We start from the raw sequence: 20,896 nt of genomic DNA, 5'->3' as shown, positions 1-20,896 counted from the left end.
CAATGACACATATTGTTGATGTCTCCCAACGTGACCCCTTTATAATGGGAATAGGCCGCCACAAAAATGTGCAATTCCGAGGTGATGAGCTTCGATTTTTGCTGAATTCCAAGGTGTGTCTGGCAAAATCAGTAAAGAGAGGGAAATCACTGTTCAGTATTTAAAAACCCAGTATGCAGTTGAAATGCTTGAAAGTTGCCCTCAATATATAGACGATTTTGCTTGCTTTATGTGGTAAGACAAGAGTAAAAAAAATTGACAACCATGTGTTGAATCACTGTTCACGCGCAAAGCTAATAAGCAGCGATTCAAAAATAAACAATCATGATGTGCGCGCGCAGAGGTGATCCAATCAATGGCGTATTTTTTTCCTGGGAGAGCTGTGGGGGCAAAGTCATGCATAATTCAGTTTTTGAATTGAATCAGTGCAACCCTTCAATTAAATCTATCTCAAAGATAAATTTAGAGAAGAAAATAGTCGATGAAAAAGAGCAGCCACGACGTGGATTCGAACCAGGGATCTTTGAATCCATAGCTCATCTCGTTATCCACTAGGCTACTGTGTGGTAGTTTGACGACGACCGTACTTTAAAATGCTTTAATGTAACTGGTTGACTAAATAACAACAATGCTCTTGATATCATTGTTCTAATCTCATGAATAAACATGCTGGCCCCATCGAAACTACTGAATTATTCAATCGCCAATTGTCCTGGGAATATAAATTACGGCAGCGGTCCCCATGTTTTGCAGGAGGGAGGGGGTTGGTAAACAGTCCACTCACTTTGACAGTTGTTGCCCGTTGCGCCATTTTGGCACGTACAGTCATACGAGTTGCCTTGCCTCGTGCACTGTCCGCCATTCTGACAGGGGTTGGGCATGCAAGGGTCATCGGCTGAATCTAATTTAAAAAGGTAAGAAGTTTAGGTACATCGTAAAAGAGAACAAGGCTACGTCATTTTAATTATAAGAGGGGAAAATTGTCGTTTTCGAGAAGGTAACATTTTCCAAGGACTTTTCACCATAACAAGCACACTGACAGGCTACTGTGATGGAAGAAGAACTTTACTGTCACCAACTGTATATGCTGAAAGCACATCGAACATGAACATTTGTATTTATCGACAGTGTTGTAGGAGGCGCAGGGGTGCTACGCTACTTACTTTGACAGTTATTACCGGTGGCGCCATTTTGGCACGTACAGTCATACGAGTTGCCTTGCGGCGTGCACTGTCCGCCATTCTGGCAGGGGTTGGACATGCAAGGGTCATTGGCTGAATCTAATTTAAAAAGGTAAGAAGTTTAGGTACATCGTAAAAGAGAACAAGGCTACAAGGGCGGATCCAGGACACAATTTTTTGGGGGGGCCAAAAAAAAATTTGATCCCCCAAAAAAGTGGGTCCAAAAGATTTACGGCGTGGGGTTCGGGGCCCGCTTAAGGGCCCGGAAAATTTTTTGGATTCTAGATGCTATGTGGTGCGATCTGAGGCAATTTCTGACCACTTTAACCAATGTTTTTTTGAGGAAAAGATGGTGGTGTACTCATTGCCAGCCTTTATTGCGATGTCACATACAAAATAAAAAAATTAGTTTCGGTTTTTTTTGGGGGGGGGCATGGCCCCCTTTGCCCCCCCCCCCCGGATCCGCCCTTGCAAGGCTACGTCATTTTAATTAAGAATAAGCGGGGAAAATTGTCGTTTTCGAGAAGGTAACATTTTCCAAGGACTTTTCACCATAACAAGCACACTGACAGGCTACTGTGATGGAAGAAGAACTTTACTGTCACCAACTGTATATGCTGAAAGCACATAGAACATGAACATTTGTATTTATCGACAGTGTTGTAGGAGGCGCAGTGGTGCTACGCTACTTACTTTGACAGTTATTACCGGTGGCGCCATTTTGGCACATACAGTCATACGAGTTGCCTTGCGGCGTGCACTGTCCGCCATTTTGGCAGGGGTTAGGCATGCAAGGGCTGTCTGAATCTAAAATAAAAAGGTGAGAATTTTAGGTAGATCAAGGAGAAAAGTACGTCAAATAAAGCATCATCAACTCTGTCCCCTAGCTTAAACCAAGCGATTACAAAAATGAAAGAAAACGTTTCCTTTTAGAGAAGGCAAGAAAACATTTTTCACACACTTACAGGCAACATGCATGTACATCACTGAAAAATTGCCTGGGTTAATTTTACCCAAGCAAGGGTAAAAACTGCAACTACCCAAAATTGGGTTGTCCTTTACCCAATCGTTTGGGTTGTCCTTTACCCAATCGTTTGGGTTGAATTTCAGTTAAATTCAACTAAAACTTGCGGGCATACCAGACTAAATTTAATTTGGTCTTGTATGACCCCAAGTTTTGGTTGGATTGAACAGAAATTCTAAACCAAACAATTCGGTAAAGGACAACCCAATTTTGGGTGGTTGCAGTTTTCACCCTTGCTTGGGTAAAATTAACCTAAACCCGTTGCCCGATTCACTGGTACATGTATTACTCCCCTTGCTTACACAGAAGAAGGGCACCCTAAGAAGAGTTGCAGCCAGTCTTATAACAGTGTTGGTCAGACTTCACCTAGAGTCCGAATTCTATTTGGCCAAACACTTTTCCGTGTCATAGGAACTCTTTTCCGGGTCATGATGACACTTTTCAAGGTCAAAATTACACTTTCCGGAACATGGTAACATTTTTCGGGTCAAAATTACACAATCTCGGTCGAAATGACCTTGAAAATGAGTCAGAGACGTATCAGTTTGACCCAGAAAAGTGTCCTTTCACCCGGGAAAAGTGTCATTTTCACCTTGAAAATTGCCACCTTGACCCGGAAAAGTGTCAGGCCAAACAGACCTTGACTTCTTGTGAAGTCAGTTACGTCGGGTAAAGTCATAAGAAACAGAGTGCGAAGTGGTTGTGTGTTTGTGTTGACAGTTCATTGGAATTACAGCTTGTCACTTCATTACAGAGACTGAACGACTTGTGAGCGACTTTTGAGTATTTCTGATGACTTGTAATGATTTGATTATAATAAGTAGGCCTAGATGTAGCCCCATAAATGTGGCCTATTTACTGGACTGCCTCCGTAAACATAGGCCACACGTCCACATGTACAAAAATCGTGTCGACTTTGCCAAATTTTGATTTTCACATTTAGGCTTAGTTTGAAGGATTGTTTTGCTTTAGAAGCATACTCACCCACTTTATAGGCTAGTCAGAAAGTGCTACCTTTTTCAGATGTATATTTTTCGTGAAATTTCCAGATTCATTTTTACACGTTTGCGTATCAAAATTTCAACATGAAATTTCACAAAAATTAGCCATCTGAAAAAGGCAGCACTTTCTGACTAGCCTATAAAGTGGGTGAGTATGCTTCTAAAGCAAAACAATCCTACAAACTAAGCCTAAATGTGAAAATCAAAATTTGGCAAAGTCGACACGATTTTTGTACATGTGGACGTGTAGCCTATGTTTACGGAGGCAGTCCAGTAAAAAGGCCACATTTATGGGGCTAGCCTAGATGTTGACCTTGTGAAGTCCAAATTAAATGTGACTGGTAGTTTGAATCATTTCAAGAAAGGTAACAATCGTGATTATCCTATATCTTACACATAATGTCTTTTTTATTTCTTCCATAAAACTATGTACTCACTTTGGCAAACCCCTCCACTAAAACCGGCGGAGCAGGAGCAGTTATAGAAATTTCCGATGGTATCTGGGATACATGTGCCGCCATTGTGGCAGGGGTTTGGGTTACAAACATTATCTATAGGTACAATGAAAAGACTGATTTAAATGCCACAAACTTTGATGAGAATCATAGCCAAGAAATTTCACGACGATAGTTTAAATGGTTTAGGAATTATTGGCTAATTAATTATTCATATGCACCAATCGTGTGGTAATTCTGCTTAGCGTACACTACATGGTGGGACAATTTTTCAGGGCGAGTCAAAAAAGCGGAACCCAAACCCCCAAAAGTATGTTTCATATTAAAACAAATATTTAGCACCAAACATATATAATACTGACTGGAAAGCCAATTTCATAAGCTACTTTTAGATGAAAAAAAATACTGAAATTGCTGAATTCGTTCAAAGAATATCACCATTTAAACACAATGAACCTAAAACCTCTTTCGTCCAAAAATGCTATTTCATGAATCGTCGTCACAATTGTCTTCAAAAATCAACAGCGATAAAATCTCATTTTAAAAGTTAAAAATATTCAACAAAGTCCTTTTGAAGGCCCGTCTTTAAAACAAAAAGTGGATTTAATAAATCATATTGTTTAATGCCTAACCGGGGCTGTTAATAAAGATATTTTGTACTGCAGTTGTTGACAGTTTTGAAACAAGTATTCTGTGTCATTTTCTTTGTTGTTCCAAACAGTCAGAATACACAATAAACTGCTTTTTGGACGAAACATGTTTTAGGGTCATTGCGTTTAAATGGTGATATTCTTGAACAGATTCAGCAATTCCAGTATTTTTTTCATCTAAAAGAAGTTTATGAAATTGGCTTTCCAGTCAGTGATATCTTTGGCTACACATTTTTTGAAATATGAAATATATTTTTGGGGGGGGTTTGGGTTCCGTTTTTGACTCACGCTGTTTAACAGTAGGACCTAAAGTTGATCACAATATTAAACCAAAGTTACTTATTATAACATTAAAGTCTGGAAGCATGTATAATATATAATATTATGTTATTTAACAAGTTACAATTCACACATACAATCTCTGGCGCGTCCCCCTAAAAAAAAAATTAAAAAAATACAATAGCCCAACGAGCACAAAACAAAACAAAAACAAACAAACAAACAAACTCCCCCTTCCTTCCACTGCCCCCGCCCCCCCCCCCCAAAAAAAAACCCCAATCAATGATTGATGAAACTAGTACTATTGTGTCTTTGATGAAAAGAATACAGGTAAAATTACACCTCGGTTGTAACCCCTCAGTGATGCGTGACTTTCACTTCGTTCAATATAAGACTGCACCTACATCAACCTATTTTTGCTTGCTTAGCATTGAGTGTGTGTCATTGTCGATCAGATTGCAATCGTTCAAGTACCCTTGTTGCGATTTCATTTTGTTTAGTGTCCCCAATACTTGCTAATGGTGCATTACAAGACACAAAGTGAACCTACGAAAAGGCCATGTTCAAGTGATTGACTTGCTGGGCAAAAATACAAGTGGAATGCTAAAGTTTCTTTTTTTTTTTTTACTTAAAATGCAGGAGAAAGCATTTGGGATTTCAAAAAATGTTGGGGGGAAGCCATACCCCTTCCCCCTTTATATCAACTCCAACCCCGTTGAAAGCTAAATCCGTCCCCGACTTTTAGCCATTACCTTCTTTAATCCAAGTAAGATAATTCGGTAGTACTTTGGGGATAAATGAAATGATCCTAAATGTATGCCTTAAATCCGTCCGTAGGGCGGTGTTCTTATCAGCAGCACACATCGTCAATGGATCCTGATTATTCAGCTAGTTCGATACTTATTCATCAGAAATAACAACGAGGTCACACCATTGCTATTACTCAGTCATGCATGTACAGTCATAGCTGCCACAGTGGCCTAGCTAGTGGAATGAACTATGGATCGCAAGATTTGTGGTTCCAACCTATGTCCATTTTCATCAAATATGTTTGTTGGTTGGGATAAGTTTAATTGAAGGGCAAACACTACGCGAACATAAGTGCCTTCCATCCACACAGCCTGATAAATATTCATGTTAGCCTAGGGTGATGTGATTGGTTAAAATACGTCCAGAGGCAAGCTCATTCCATTCATTTCCCGCCTTCTTACGGACTGTGCATAGAGGTTCATTATGTCATACGCAGTGAACTCACCTGAACAGTCGGTGCCCGGATCGAAGCCCGGCGGGCAGATACACTCGTACATGTTCCCTGAATCCTCTCGCATGCACGTTCCACCATTGTGACATCGGTTCGGGTTGCCGCATGCATCCACTGTTGGTGAAACGGGAAGAATTTGGTGGAATATTATCAACATGGTTATCACAATAAACTTATGTTTGATAGTACAACCGCTAATCACTGTCATTGTGACTGTGTTAATTAACGGACTCTCCATTGACACCTTGTTTTAACCCCTGCGGCATGACTGAGAATCATTGATTTAAAAACATTGGCCCAAAACTTTTGGCGAAGTTGGCCTGGTGTCGTTTTTATTCAAATGTATTGTTGATATATCGTTTTCTGAGGACACTGGGACCGTTAGGATTGCGAGACCAAGATTTTCATTTTTGAACTGACACCTGAGACAGAGCACTATTTTTAATTTCATGGTAGTTTCAGCAAATTAAGTTCTTTGGATTTCCAATTTGGAAATGGGTGCTTGGTGCGCACGAGAGGTATTTTGCTTAAAGCTATATCGTCCATCATTATTTTGCAGCTATCCGAAAAGTAACTGGCGTAATTATTGTTCGAAAACATACTTGGTTGAAAGATAGTAAGGGGACTAAGCTCCCTGTGAAATTATTCTTTCTGGGAAGCTGTCATTTTGAAGTAATCAACGAAAGAAGGCCTTTCCAACGGTGCTTCTTTGTTATTCGGCGAAGCGCGCCGCAACCATTTGCACGACGCACACGCGCGCACGGTTGCTATAATTCGTCGGATCAGTGCGCGACATCGCCGTAGCTGCAATCGGCTCAGTGAGAATGCGTCTCAAACTATTATTCAGCAATTTTTGATTTGAAATTTAGATCCTAGACTGCTGTTTTGCTCAGAATATACAGCTGAAGCTGAGCTGAAACTTCATCAGGTTAGTTGTTCAGCACCCTTCTTTAGATTTTGAGCATTTTGTTGCTTCAAACGAACAAAATGCACAAATTACAAATGATGGACTATATCTTTAATATATTCAGTTGATGGAGAAGGCTGTCAAATCGCTCAGTGTCTTCAGTAGCGGACTCCTTCAGCTGTAACACAACCACTGATTTTATTCCTGACAGCGTTTTTCTATAAACAGCAGGTGCGAGATCACTTTGTCTTTATTATTTCCTCGCTTCAGTTATGTCAGGTAATGACAGTTCAATCGCAACGGCACCAGCGTTGGCTGACTTGGGACAATTTGAGTTGAGTGTGGATATAATTTGCTCTGATAAACGCTATCAGCCAACGTGCGAGTTGTAACAAAAACTCTGAATATATCGGAGATACATTGTTTTCTGTTCAGAAGTTCCATGTGCATTAATGAGACTTAATTCGGCTAATTTATGAGCTTCATTAACAGGACGGTAGGGACAATTAAGTATCAATAATTCGTTCGATCGGGCCAGTATGTTTATTCATGAGAACAATGATATCAAGAACATTGTTGTTATTTAGTCAACCAGTTACATTAAAGCATTTTAAAGTACGGTCGTCGTCGAGCTACCACACAGTAGCCTATTGGATAGCGAGATGAGTTATGGATACAAAGATCCCTGGTTCGAATCCACGTCGTCGCTGCTCATTTCCTCCATAAATTTATTGTTGAGATAATTTTAATTTAAGGGGAAAAGAGAACAAGAACCTAAGTGTCTCGCAATGATTTCAAAAACTGAATTATGCGCATGACTTGGCCCCAACTCTCCAAGGAAAAAAAACGCTGCCCAGCCAATGTCCGACGGAACCACGCATGCGTTATTATACAAATAACGAATGTTTGTGAGTGCGATGGTAAGAATAATTTCATGAGGTGACAGATTGAATGTTCTATTCCACGAGGCGAAGCCGAGTGGAATAGAACATTCAATCTGTCACCGAATGAAATTATTCTTTCCATCGCAAGAACGTAAAACATTCGTTATTTGTTTTATACAACACCTGAATAAATTCTCGTCATTTGATTGGTAAATTATAAGCTACAATTTATTTTGATTTTAAAGATGTTGAACTACCCCTTCACGAAAATGTTTGAACCCAACGCTGTATCGCTGGCTCTTTGGAACAATACGCGCTACGCTGAACGCGCACACCAGCATGCATTTTGCACGCAAATACCGCGTCATGGAACAAGCGCAAAGTGAAACGGTATAACGCATGGGTATAACGCATGGTCGCACCGTGCATTATACCGAATAATAATATGTCACGTGATCTACAATTCACCAATCAGATGACGGGGATTTATTCAGGTGTTGTATAAACTCACATACGCCCCTCTGAAGCTGGCGCCCCTGCACTGCATGAGTGAGTACATGGTACATACGGAATGCATATGGTAAACAATAATACATGTACATAATTTAGCGGTTGAATCTATAACTTGGGTGACGGGTGACGGGTGTTTCCCTATGTTTTCGCATGGGTTTGGAGCGTGTGCATCATCTCATTATGAAATCAAATTAATGAAGGGAGAATAGTTCTACATGAAACACGAAGCTTCGAAATCTGAGACGAGAATTGCGCGCATCACGCACTGATCCAAGGCACGGCCATTATGCCGTAGATAGCTTAAAGGTGATATGCAACAAAAGCAAACAGCAAAAACAAGACTACCAAATTATTACGTAATACCTTACTTGAGTATAATTCGTAATAGTCTCAGGTATCCTGTGAAATATTTACACCTGGTGTGCTGTTATTTTCAAGAGAAGTGGCATTTTCGTATCGTTTTCCAACGATGGTTGGCTTAGTATCGGTGGGGGAAAAACTGGCTTTATTTCAAATTCTGCCCGCAGGTCACCAAATTTAGTTAGTCCACATGTTGTTTGCAATCGGTTACACATCCGAGAACATGTGCAAGCCTACCAGTCTAGTTCCCTAACCTGACAGTTCCCTGACGTAATTTGTTCCGTTTCGTTTTAAACGTCGGATCAGGGAACCAGACTACAAAAATAGCCCTTTTTCCCCAGCATCCATGAACACAAAAATTTAAGCAGGTCAGTTAAAGGGAATAAACAACATTTGCAAACATCGAAAAATAAAACTACCAAGTTTTTACGAAATACTTTATTAGGATGTTGGTAAATGACAGTCTAAAGCATCCTGTAAAATTATGGCACCTGGTGTCAAGTCATTATCAAGAAAATGGTATTTTTGTATTCATTTCCAACGGTGGTCGGCCGACCACCGTTGGAAAAACCTAACTATTTTCCAACTACTGCTCCAAATTTGCAATTTTTTTCAGTCCGAATTTGGTTTGCTATTGGTTACATGTTCATGAACGGGTACAGGCCAGCTAGACTGGTTCCCTTACCTTACAATTTTCCGACATCTATAAATTGATCCATTTTATCTTTAGGGAACCAGACTACTTAAACATTTTAGTTTTTCTTGGTTTTTCAAGCATTTTCAAACACAAAACTTCAAACTTGTCAGTTAAACAATATTATTTTGATCTATTATACTAACCCCTCAAATAGTTCATTTCTGAAAATCATACAGCAAAAGCAAATAATGTACATTCCCTTTAAACGATATTTGGTATAACAAACTACCCTCCCTCAATCCATCAATTTCTGAAAATTACAGCAAAAGCAAATGTTGTACATGCCTTGTATATTACTTTTTAGCATAATGCCCGACGGAAAAAAACTAGACTTGTTCGTTATGGTAATTATGCATTAATCGCCCTCGAAATTAACTTCTACCATTGACAAACCGTCGGAACAAATTGCTTTACTTTACCCGAGCAAAACTGAAGGCCAATCATAAGCCACATTCACAATTCATTGCACTTGTCTTTATCTTTTCCATTCATTATCGCTAACTACCTTTCGCAAGGTCCAATCCAGTTTTGCAGGAAATATTGATCCGCTGTGAAAACAATTTGATGGATGTATTGATTGAATGACGCATGTCAAAACATAGTGTCAAAGCCGACGGCGGAAATTAGAAGGCACGAGGTTTGGGGTCAATGTTTGTGTTAGATGGTATATGCGGGCGTGGATATCCGGGATAGTCTAACGCCAACAGCGGAAAGTTAAAAGGCAGAATCATTTTCTTGAAACTCAATAGTTCTTGAGACGGGGCCGTATCATAAGTCCGACGCCTCATAGGTCCGACGCCTCATAAGTCCGAAATTTCGGACTTATGAGGCGTCGGACTTACGAGGCTTAAAATTTATTTATTCCGCCTCATAGATCCGACGCCTCATAAGTCCGACGCCTCATAAGTCCGACAACGGAAAAACGAGACGTTTAATTTGTCGGACTTACGAGGCGTCGGAGCTATGAGGCGTCGGAGCTATGAGGCGTCGGACTTATGAGGCGTCGGACCTATGAGGCGTCGGACTTATGGGCCTTTATTTGTTTGGGGATGCGATTTTGTCGGACTTATGAGGCGTCGGACTTATGAGGCGTCGGACTTATGAGCGGACCCCCTTGAGACTGGAGTGCTGAATGGATGCCCACAGCCCACGCCTGTATATCCTTCCGCCGATAACCACCAGACCAAATCACGTCTATGCAGTGTGTACTTTATTTTGGTATATCCGAAAAAGGGAAAATTATAAGACCTGATTTGATGAGAATCGAAATTTCAGCCGGAGAGTCAGTCAGTCAGCCAGACGGTGTCCGCTCTTAAGTCCGACGTACGACGCCTCATAGTTCCGACGCCTCATTTAGTCCGACGCCATGGCTCCGACGCCACGTAGGTCCGACAAGTAAACTTACTTTTATTTCTGTCCATAAGTCCGACGCCTCATAAGTCCGACGCCTCATGATGTCCGACAGCCATTATTAATTAATACAAACATTGCGTTAAATGTCAGACTGTTAGCGCCTCTAATTGTTAGAGTTAGCGATTAAACATTGACATAAAGGGATGCACCAGCCCCCCCCCCTCCCAGATTTACGTCCGTAGCATCACCCCTTGCGCCAAAAACTGTGCGCTGGCGGACTGATCTGCGGTCAGTTAGTTCATGCTATATGCACAGTGAGCCGTTCGTAAGTAAACAACCTAGAGGACTTTAAAATCGTAATTTTTTTTTTTTATCTCGTTCTTGCCTTGTCGGACATTTTGAACCTTCTCTGGTGCGGTCCATAGCTCCGACGGCTTATAGGTCCAACGCCTCGTTTTTTTCCGACGTCGGACCTATGAGGCGTCGGACTTATGAGGCGTCGGACCTATGAGGCGTCGGACCTATGAGGCGGAATAAATAAATGTAATGCCTCATAAGTCCGACGCCTCATAAGTCCGAAATTATGAGGCATCGGACTTATGATACGGCCCCAGTCAGACAGGCAGTCAGAGAGACAGGCAAAAGAGGACACTGGGCCGGCCCTCGGGGACCAGCATAAATCTGCAAATGTACTTACTCTCGCAATCCCTTCCTGAGAAGCCAGCCGCACACATACATTCGTACATCATCATACCCATCACTGGCATACAGCTACCGTTATTTTGGCACGGGGTGTTTGAACATGCATCTGGCATTGCATCTAAACAGGGAAGAATCCATCAAGAGACGCGTTATCGTTCACAACAAATATACACCGGTCAATAGAAAAAAATATAGTACAGAGGGACCCATTTCACGGAGATGCAAAGCGCAGGGTAACCAGGCAAAATGTCATTAGATACTACTTGCTTTTGACTGGTACTCAGCTGAGATTTGTTAAGACATTAAGTCGTTAACAAAACTTATCTGCTTAGATACTCCATCCATTGGGCTGTAAAGCTGAAAATATTACAAAGCAATTGTGACACGTGTGCAGCTATTCCAGCTAACCACGGTCGATCGTCTGATATATCCTAACATGCACATTTTTATGTGAGCCGGCGCGCCAGCCAATTGGAGTCGACTTTAAAAACTGTGACGTCATTCCAAGCAGAAATGTGGACTTAGCTGTTGATTGGTCAATATTTGGATGCCTTGTTTTGTGAATACACCGTCGTTTGTACCACTGATCCCCGTGTACATGTAAATACATTTGGATATCCCATTGGCTAGCTGTTAGAAGTGAAGTGACCGTCCACCATATTACCGGTGTTGCATGAATTTAGGTTTTAAGAAATACGAACTCATTGGTAGTATTGCGCATGCTCATGTATAGATAATTAGGAGAGGGACCGGTCACGTGAGAGGGTTTAACCAATAAAAGAGATAAAGAGTCCGATTTTCATTCGAGCCCGATTTTTATATGACACCGGTACTACTCCGAGAACAATATAAAACAATATCTTATTCAACTGGCATGTACACTTTTGTTTACTCAACGTACTATTTTGTGATTGTAATAAAAAAAAAATTAAATGTCAACAAAACATATATACATTTTCTGTTCAGACAAAATGGTGTACTTTAAGGCTTTATGGCCAACGAGCAATACCGAATTTTGTTTTTACATAGAGATCAGCAATATGTGATTATCAAACGATCACAGTGAACCAGTCACGTGTATTTGCATTGCATGGCAGTTTGGTTGGTTAGCTGTTTTTGTCAAGCCAATATTTCCCGTGTTTAGCCACTTTATGAGCTGTATTAGCATCTAGGAAATTATTTGCCACAGTGGTATAGGCCTACCTCCGCGTTTTCCCTGTTTATGAGCGGTGTCCGAATCCCTCTAAGGAATTTCAGTCCGCTCTCTTCCCCACCTGAATTGTTCCCAGTAATCTTTCCCTTGTTTACCCCATCTCTATATCTGATTTGGCAACGTTGCAGGCTTCCAAATGAGAGTGCAATTGTCTTTTTCAATAAATAATAAATAAATGCAATCTTTTTTTTATGATGAGCATGTTAACTTGGTTCCATGTTTGTTATTTTGTTCGGGCATGTTAATGTTACTTGATGAGTAATGAGTAATGTTACTTGATGAAATCACGACTTAGAAATATAACTTAACATTGAATTATTCAGTTCAGTTCAGTCGATTTTTTATGAGGCAAACAAAACAAGTCCATATACCCTAAAAAGTCCCTGGTCAGATTGACCTAGAGTCAGGGTTCTATTTAGCCTGACCCTCTTCCGAGTCAAAATGACACTTTTTGCCATTGTTACCGGGTCAAAATGACACGGAAAGTCCCATTTTTGACATGAAAAAGTGTCATGTTTGACCTGGAAAGGGGTTAGATCAAGCACTGACAAACAGGATCCGGATTTGATTTGTGACAATGGCATCGTTATTGTGTATGCTGTATATAGGGCCTACCTTCGCAATTCTGCCCGGTCCATCCCATAGCGCACGTGCACACAACACCTCCCATTCCGTCCATGCATGTTCCACCGTTCATGCACGTATCGGTCATACAAGATTGAGCACGTACTGTGGCATACAAATAAAAACAAAATACAACTGTCATCAATACTACAACAAATATTGGCGTTGTTTTGAATCGAGCTCGACATAATTATTTGAGACACTTTGGAGCAAAATTGTTGCAGTCATTCGTAACGACCCTTGGGTATAGTGTGTTGACAATAACACAAAGTTCTTTTGGCTGAAACAAAGTTGACTGGAGTTGCTGTAGTTTGCTTCTTTTTCCCCCTTTTTTTTGCTCGACGCGAGACATGGATGTCAGAGACGAAAAGAAATAATTATGTACACGCTCAGCCTATGAAATCATAATCACAAGCTTGCTCGTATATGACTCGAACCCACGACTCTGCCTACATCGGTAAAAGGAAAATCACACATTACAAATTTATATCGCCCCTATTGGGAAAAACACTAAAAGTATTAATATACGCAGTTGCTTCACATTCCGATTCGAAAGTAGACCTGCGCAACTTGGTTGAGCAGTTAGACGTCTACACTATAGTAAACAGGGGGTCGTTGGTTCGTATCCCACCCGGGTTGTGATATTTTTTTTTTGCTGGCAAACCCCCACACTGTGCTTATACGAAATAATTTGCATATTCAATTTATATCTCCTCTACGCCGAAACTCCATCACTGGAATTCACAACAAAATAGCTGCTATCACAACAAAATGGCTCTTAACTCAGACACTGGCAAACTGGGTGACTGGTTGGCAACACGCCTGCACATGTTTTCTATACAGTGGCGTATGAGGGGGGGGGGGGCGATTGTTTTGATCTTCTTCTTTTTTTAGTGAGTATTTACATGGTTACAGAGTTATGACATCAACCCAAACAAAGAGAACCATGCTGAAAAACCTTTACAATGCGCCATGAAAATCGGCATGTCCAGTATGCATAAAAACGGTCAGTTTTAAAGAGCGGCCCTATTTGGAAGATGGGTGCCAGCCCCCACCACCCCCCACCCCCCCCCCCCCCCCCTCCCTCACCCCCTTGATTTTACGGGGGCCAGTGTCCGAGAAAAAACATGTCTACATTTCGGCGCGGATATGCGCAGTTCCCCCCCCCCCCACATCAAAAGCTGGATACGCTACTGGTATAGGCCTTATGCACAAGTTGGTAATTTTTGTCGTGTTCCATGATTGTGTTTCATAAATTGTGAAATGGTGGTGGGATGGTGCCAGACTATTCATTTTAGCCTCACTTTCATTTTTTTTTTTACAATGTGGCTTAAATCATTAAAGTATGTTTAATTACAAATGTTAAATTATTCATCAGAGCAGACTGGTATTAGTAACGTCATTGCTTTCATTTCTCCACACAAGTCCCAAAATGAAGATTTTACCTCACTCCCAATCCAATATGGCCGACTCGTGAATAAGGCCCATTCGAATTGACATAATTATCAAAACCAAAAACAAACAACAAACAGTCAACGGAAATTATGGAGAACTTGAAACCGACGTACGAAATATTTTAACCTATATATGAGGAATACTATAGAGATATATTCTGGTTATTTTTAAGCATAATCGCCACACAAAAGTAACTGCTGCTTGAACAGCCCATCATTCTAAAACATTATCCACAATATTCGCTTTCAAACCAGTAATCTCATTTAAAACTTCACCCTTTCCATCCGCCAAATATTTACTCTCTAAAGATTGAACATGCAGGGAACAATCACAACCTCTACTTGCACTTCATTTCCCATGGACCATAAATCTCTAACCTTTCATTTCACTTCATCGTTATTTTCACAAATAGATTTATTTTTCTACGTGCCTCCTAACAATAGAAATGGCAAGCTTGCTCGGCCAATCGTGAAATTGGACGTGGGAGTAGGAATATTACAGTCTATATGTGGAGCTCGTTTGCATCGGCGTGGGAGCCATTACAATCGCGGGATACCGAAGTTGTGTTCAACTACAGGGTGATTCAAAAAAGCGGAAACCACACCCTCAACACATATATTTCATGTTTAAAAAAATATATGTAGCGCCAAAATAATAATGACTGGAAAGCCAATTTCAGAAGCTACTTTTAGATGAAAAATAAATGACTGAAATTGGTCAATCCGTTAAAAATTATCACCATTTAAACACAATGACCCTAAAACCTGTCTCGTCCAAAAAAATTGTGGTCTCAAGAATCGTCGTCGTCGCAATTGTCTTCAAACACCATCAGTGATAAAATCTCGGTTTAAACGTTAAAAATATTCAACAAAGTCCCTTTGAAGGCCCATCTTTAAAAATAAAAAAGAGTAGATTTTATAAATCATATTGTTTGCCTAACCAGGGTCGTTAATAAAGATATTGTGTACTACAGTTGGTGAAAGTTGTTGAAACAAGTATTCTGTGTCATTTTCTTTGTTGTTTCAAACAGTCAAAACACACAATAAGTTGCTTTTTTTTGGACGAGACAGGTTATAGGGTCATTGTGATTAAATAAAGATGTTCTTTGAGCGGATTGAGCAATTTCAGTAATTTGTTCATCTAAAAGTAGCTTATGAATTAGCTTTTTTCAGTCATTAATATTTTGGTGCCACATTTTTTTAAAATATGAAATACTGTATATTTTGAGTGTTGGGGTTCCGGTTTTTTTGTTTTTTTTTACTCACACTGCATTATGATCGTGCAACTCTCGACGGAATTAGCGTACCTGCAGATGACGTCATCGGGACAATTGGCGGTACAACATGATACCAGTTCAAGCGAGGACAATAGCTATAATGATCATTCAACCATAACTTCACTCGAATGCAGATTGGAAAGCTCCAGTCGACCATTTTGGAATCGGGGCCATGGGAGCGGTTCCATCACTGGTTACCAAGAACCGCGGGCATAATAATGCACAGCAGGGAGCCACGATTCAGGTGCTTTCGTTCAATTACGTTTTGGCCTTCATTTTGACTGGAGGCGTTCACAAGTTGTTGAGTGGTCCCCCAAATTGTATTGCTCTTTTTCAGACGCAGATTTCTCAAAACTGGGGAGACGCATTGAATTGTTTTATGTATGCTCTTAACTAAAAGGTCTTTGTGGGATATTGTGAAGATGGCATTGCAAACTAGCCTTCACTAAGAAATGACGGCCATTAACAGAGAAACGGTCCAAAACCAGTTTGTCCACATGCAAGTACATGTATATAAAACTTGGTCAACACAGTATACCAACGCGTGCACAAAGTAGGTCTACTGCCATAACGATGACCATATTTCATACACATGTGGACACACTGGGGTATTTTTTTTACCATTTGATGAAAATGGCCGTCATTTCTAAATTTAGAGGCTTGTACCATCTGTCGATGGGGCGCTGTTCAAAACCGACAATTATGCACACAAAGGGCCAATATATGGTGCTTTCCAGGGCGAGTATATGTGCGAAATTCTGATAAAGGCACCCAAAACGGCAGATTCCACAAAAAAGGGTACCACTTCTTTTTTGAAAAGGGCACTTGTTCAGAAAAAGGCACTTCGTAAAAAAAGGCACTCTTTACAAATTATTGGCGGTAAGCCCGTTAAAAAAAAGGGCACTTGAATGGAAAATGGCAGTCTTTACAAAATATTGGGGGAGGGGGAATACCCCCTTACCCCCCCCCCCCCCCCTCCCCCGCTGGCTACGCCTATGGTACCTGCGTAGATGTAGATGTAGAAATGTACGTGCATTGCAAATATACATCCCTGCCTAAAGTTTAATTGCATGCATATGTACACGACGATGGAGGATATTAAAGGAATAATACACTGAAAAAACTGTAGTGCTAATTTAACACCATTCGGTATCTATATAGGACAACACCAGTAAAATTAAACACCAGATGGTCCTATATATATATACCAACAGTGTAAATTTAACACTGCAGTTTTTGCAGTGTACCAATCTAGATCGAGGGACTACTTTACGCTGCCCATCATGAAGCTATAAATCAAAATAAATGATCGCATGGAATGAAGCCCAATCAGATCATCTCTTACATCAAACTCACCTGAAGGAACCGCTACAAAAAGCATAAAGAACCACAATATAATCCAAATCGCCATCCTCGTACGTATCGTGTGGTCCAAAGCACAAGTGGGAAAGTTCCAAATAGCTTTCGCCGGAAGTATCGAGTCAATTGTCGAACTTCTAAAGTACCACCTGCCACAAATACTAGCGGTTTGGACAGGTGTATAAGCAGATCAACAATACAAGGAATCCACGACAATACGATCTTGAAATGACATCGCCAAGTGTCAGTAATTAACACTACTTGCGGCTACTCAACTTCGCTGTTTCCGTCTGTACAACTACAAGATACATACATTTGGCACAGGAAAAAAAATCCTATTTGACTTGCATGTTTACATAGGGTTAAAGACTCCTCTGCCTAACACGGCTATCCAACTTTGATACGCATGGGTAAGCCCATTGTACCTTTGCGCCATGAGTTATGAATTATGCATAACTTTGGGTGTGTTCGTCGTGACGCAATGACTCGTGCTGCCTGGCGCGACCTTGCTTTCTTTGTGTGATTCCAATACGTACTTACTGGAGTGCAGCTGCTCAATGGGGGCGCTATTCTTGACATTATTGGCTTTAGGGGTGCGCGCCTGCAAATAAATTCCCATAGACACTAGTGCTAAATGTCCATACTTCAAAATTCATTTAAAAATACTCAGAACTCTCACAGGTATTCAAGCTGCACAGACAAATGATGATCAACATGTCATCTTTCATTTTCTTTTCAATTTTGGGTGGGTTGACCATTGACTTTTTGAGATATTCTCACCCAAATAAGAACACCCCTAAAACGAATGATGTTTCCCGAACTGGAAAAGTAGCCATTTTGAAAAAGAATCCCTCCACAACATGGCTAAATAGCGCCACTTTCGGGCCAGATTGCATCCAAAATGCTCAGAATTGGAAGCTCCAAGTCCAGGCCAGAGGTTCAGTGCCACATGTCTTCAATTCCCCAATTCCATGGTTCTCAGAACTCTCTAATATAGAATATTTTGAGGGTATAACTTTTATTTATGAGCTCGGCGGACGGATTTTTGGTCTATTTACAGGCGTGCACCCTTAGCCACCCCTGGAGTTAGAATTATTTGGATATAAATGTTATCATATCCAACTTTATGGCGTGAGCTTAATAAGACCGCACACACGAGTTAAATATGAGGACAGGCAACGGCCTTGTACTTCTGGTATCTTAGGTGTTATTACTAGCGGCGTAGCCAGCGTTCTTACAATAGGAGGGTGGGGCGAGTGAGAAGGGGGAGAGGCTAGATGACAAAGAGGGGGGGGGGCACCCATAGCATCCGGCATCCGGATGAAATTCGTCCTAAATTTAAATGGTCATTTAATAACTTTTTCTTGGGACCACCTTTTTGTGCAACTCGTTGTTACTCCTATACATGTAAGGAAATTATCTGGCATCCCTTTTTGATTAAAGGGAATATACAACATTTGCAAACATCGAACAGTTTTTACGAAATACCTTACAAGGATGTTGGTAAATGAAGTCTTAAGCATCCTGTAAAATTATGGCACCTGGTGTGAAGTCATTTTCAAGAAAATAGTATTTCTGTATACATTTCCAATGGTGGTCGGCCGACCAGCGTTGGAAAAAACCTAACTATTTTTGCAACTACTGCTCCAAATTTACCCTTTTTCAGTCCAAACTTTGTTTGCTATTGGTCACATGTTCATGAACAGGTGCAGGTCAGCTAGACTGGTTCCCTTACCTTACAATTTTCCGGCATCTATAAATTGATCCATTTATCTTTAGTGGAGTAAGGGAACCAGACTACTTGAACATTTTTGTTTTCTTGGTTTTTCCAGCATTTTCGAACACAAAACTTCACACATGTGAGTGTAACAATATTTGATCTGTTATACTAACTCTTCAAATAGTTTATTTCTGAAAATTACAGCAAAAGCCAGTGATGTACATTTCCTTTAATTTTGAGTGAACTTCATTTTCTAATTCTCCAAGCTTTTCCGGACAACTGAGGGTGCTGTTGCTGTGATGTCATTTCAACAGGGCAAGTTTAGGGGTTTCTGCAGGCGTGGTTCAAGAGCCTATATGGGAGGGGGGGGGGGCTACCAGGGGTGGATCAAGAAATTTTTGCTGGGAGGCGTGCTGAAATGTACATGTAGACCTTTTTTTCTATACGGACACCGAAAATCAATAGGTGGGTAAGGGGGGGGGAGGGGGCTCGTATTACATCATCAATGGGGAGCGCAGATAAAATCCTACAATCAAGCACACTACATTATGTACAAATGCCCCTTCTCATAACTGTTTTTTTTTTTGGGGGGGGTGAGACATGATTCGCAAGTGACAGAGACTTCTAAAATTGGCTACTGCCATTTTTGTAATGAATTTTTTTTTGGGGGTGGGGCTATAAACACAATTTTTTGGGTGGCTAAAGCCCCCCCCCCCCCCCCCCCCCCGTCGAACGCGCCTGTTTTTCGGTGTTCTAATTGCGAACTCAAAATTCGCTCATTGAAAACATTAAAGGTTTGCTCATTGACTTGGTGCCATATGCTGACACGACAGCGGATCACCCCCCCCCCCCAAAAAAAAGAAAATTTACGACAGCAAAACACCCAACAGCAACTTTATGTGCTGAAATAGCTGTATAACATGACGTTTTTAAGTAGCCCGGAATAATGACTCACAATTTTGCTCATGAATAATTATGGAAATTTGCATTAAAAAAAAGGCACCAAAATCATTTTACCCTTGAAAATGGTGAAACGAAAATTTCAAATAATATTAAATGGGACACAAAGGTGCATTTTCAAGGGTTGCATTTAAAAAAAAAGACCTTGCATGAGTCTTTTAAGGACTATACAGATAAGGTGGTGGCCTATGGCGATGCAACATAGGAGGCACTGACATGCCTATATTGATACCAGGATCCTCCAAATCGACCACATAGAAGCATTTTTATGAGAAAAATAGTTCTAAGGGGTGCACACCGGTAAATAGGCCTGAATCCATCCGCCGAGCTCATGAATAAAAGTTATACCCTCAAAATATTCTATATTAGAGAGTTCTGAGCGCCGTGAAATTGGGGAATTGAAGAGATATGGTAATGAACCTCTGGCCCGCCAATTCTGAACATTTTGGATGCTATTGGGCTCGAAAGTGGCGCTATTTTGCCATGTTGTGGAGGGATCGTTTTTCAAGATGGCTACTTTTCCGCCTTGGGGAAAATAGGGGTCGTCTTCTTTGGGTGAGAATATCTCGAAAAGTCAATGGTCAACCCGCCAAAAAATGAAAAGAAAATGAAAGATGACATGTTGATCATCATTTTTCTGTTCAGCCTGAATACCTGTGAGAGTTCTGAGTATTTTTAAAAGAATTTTGAAGTAAGGGCATTTAGCACTAGTGTCTATGGGAAATTATTTGCAGTGTTGCACCCTATAGGGGTCATTTTGGCGGCCATCTTAAAAAATGGCCGCCATCTTGGATTTTCAAGTGGCCAATCGGGCAGATTTGTGAAGTATACCCTAGACTCATTGTGCCGAATTTAGTGCTCGTATCGCCATTTGCACGATTCTGCTCCACCAATAGCCATGCTAACAAAAAGCTCAAAAATTATCACCGCGATGAAAACTTTAAAGTTGCGTTACTGTGCTCTATAACAAATTCGATTGTTTTATCTTTCAATACATTTTCAACTTGTAGCCTATGTCATAT

General features: G+C 40.7%; 1 protein-coding gene across 8 annotated transcripts in view; it reads right to left on the bottom strand.

Moving 5' to 3' along the window:
- LOC119735714 (tyrosine kinase receptor Cad96Ca-like) overlaps positions 1 to 17,591 on the bottom strand; it is a 29,010-nt gene extending 11,419 nt beyond the window's left edge. Inside the window, exons 1-8 of one of the 8 annotated variants that reach the window (XM_038209602.1) lie at positions 17,192 to 17,591; positions 13,096 to 13,209; positions 11,263 to 11,385; positions 5,846 to 5,965; positions 3,644 to 3,757; positions 1,875 to 1,988; positions 1,164 to 1,280; positions 785 to 901 (exon numbers count right to left, since the gene is read on the bottom strand). In XM_038209602.1, coding sequence (XP_038065530.1) covers positions 785 to 901; positions 1,164 to 1,280; positions 1,875 to 1,988; positions 3,644 to 3,757; positions 5,846 to 5,965; positions 11,263 to 11,385; positions 13,096 to 13,209; positions 17,192 to 17,246 — 874 coding nt within the window. In that variant the 5' untranslated portion in view covers positions 17,247 to 17,591. The remainder of the gene's footprint in view (positions 1 to 784; positions 902 to 1,163; positions 1,281 to 1,874; positions 1,989 to 3,643; positions 3,758 to 5,845; positions 5,966 to 11,262; positions 11,386 to 13,095; positions 13,210 to 17,191) is intronic. The other 7 variants (XM_038209603.1, XM_038209604.1, XM_038209608.1 and 4 more) reach the window with 7 other exon arrangements.
- Between the last annotated feature and the right edge of the window lie 3,305 nt (positions 17,592 to 20,896).

The sequence above is a fragment of the Patiria miniata genome, unplaced genomic scaffold (assembly GCF_015706575.1).
Source record: "Patiria miniata isolate m_02_andy unplaced genomic scaffold, ASM1570657v1 HiC_scaffold_29, whole genome shotgun sequence".
In the NCBI taxonomy this organism is placed as follows: Eukaryota; Metazoa; Echinodermata; class Asteroidea; order Valvatida; family Asterinidae; genus Patiria; species Patiria miniata.
Note: the sequence above shows the minus strand (reverse complement) of the source record. Positions and strands in the feature narration are given on the sequence as shown.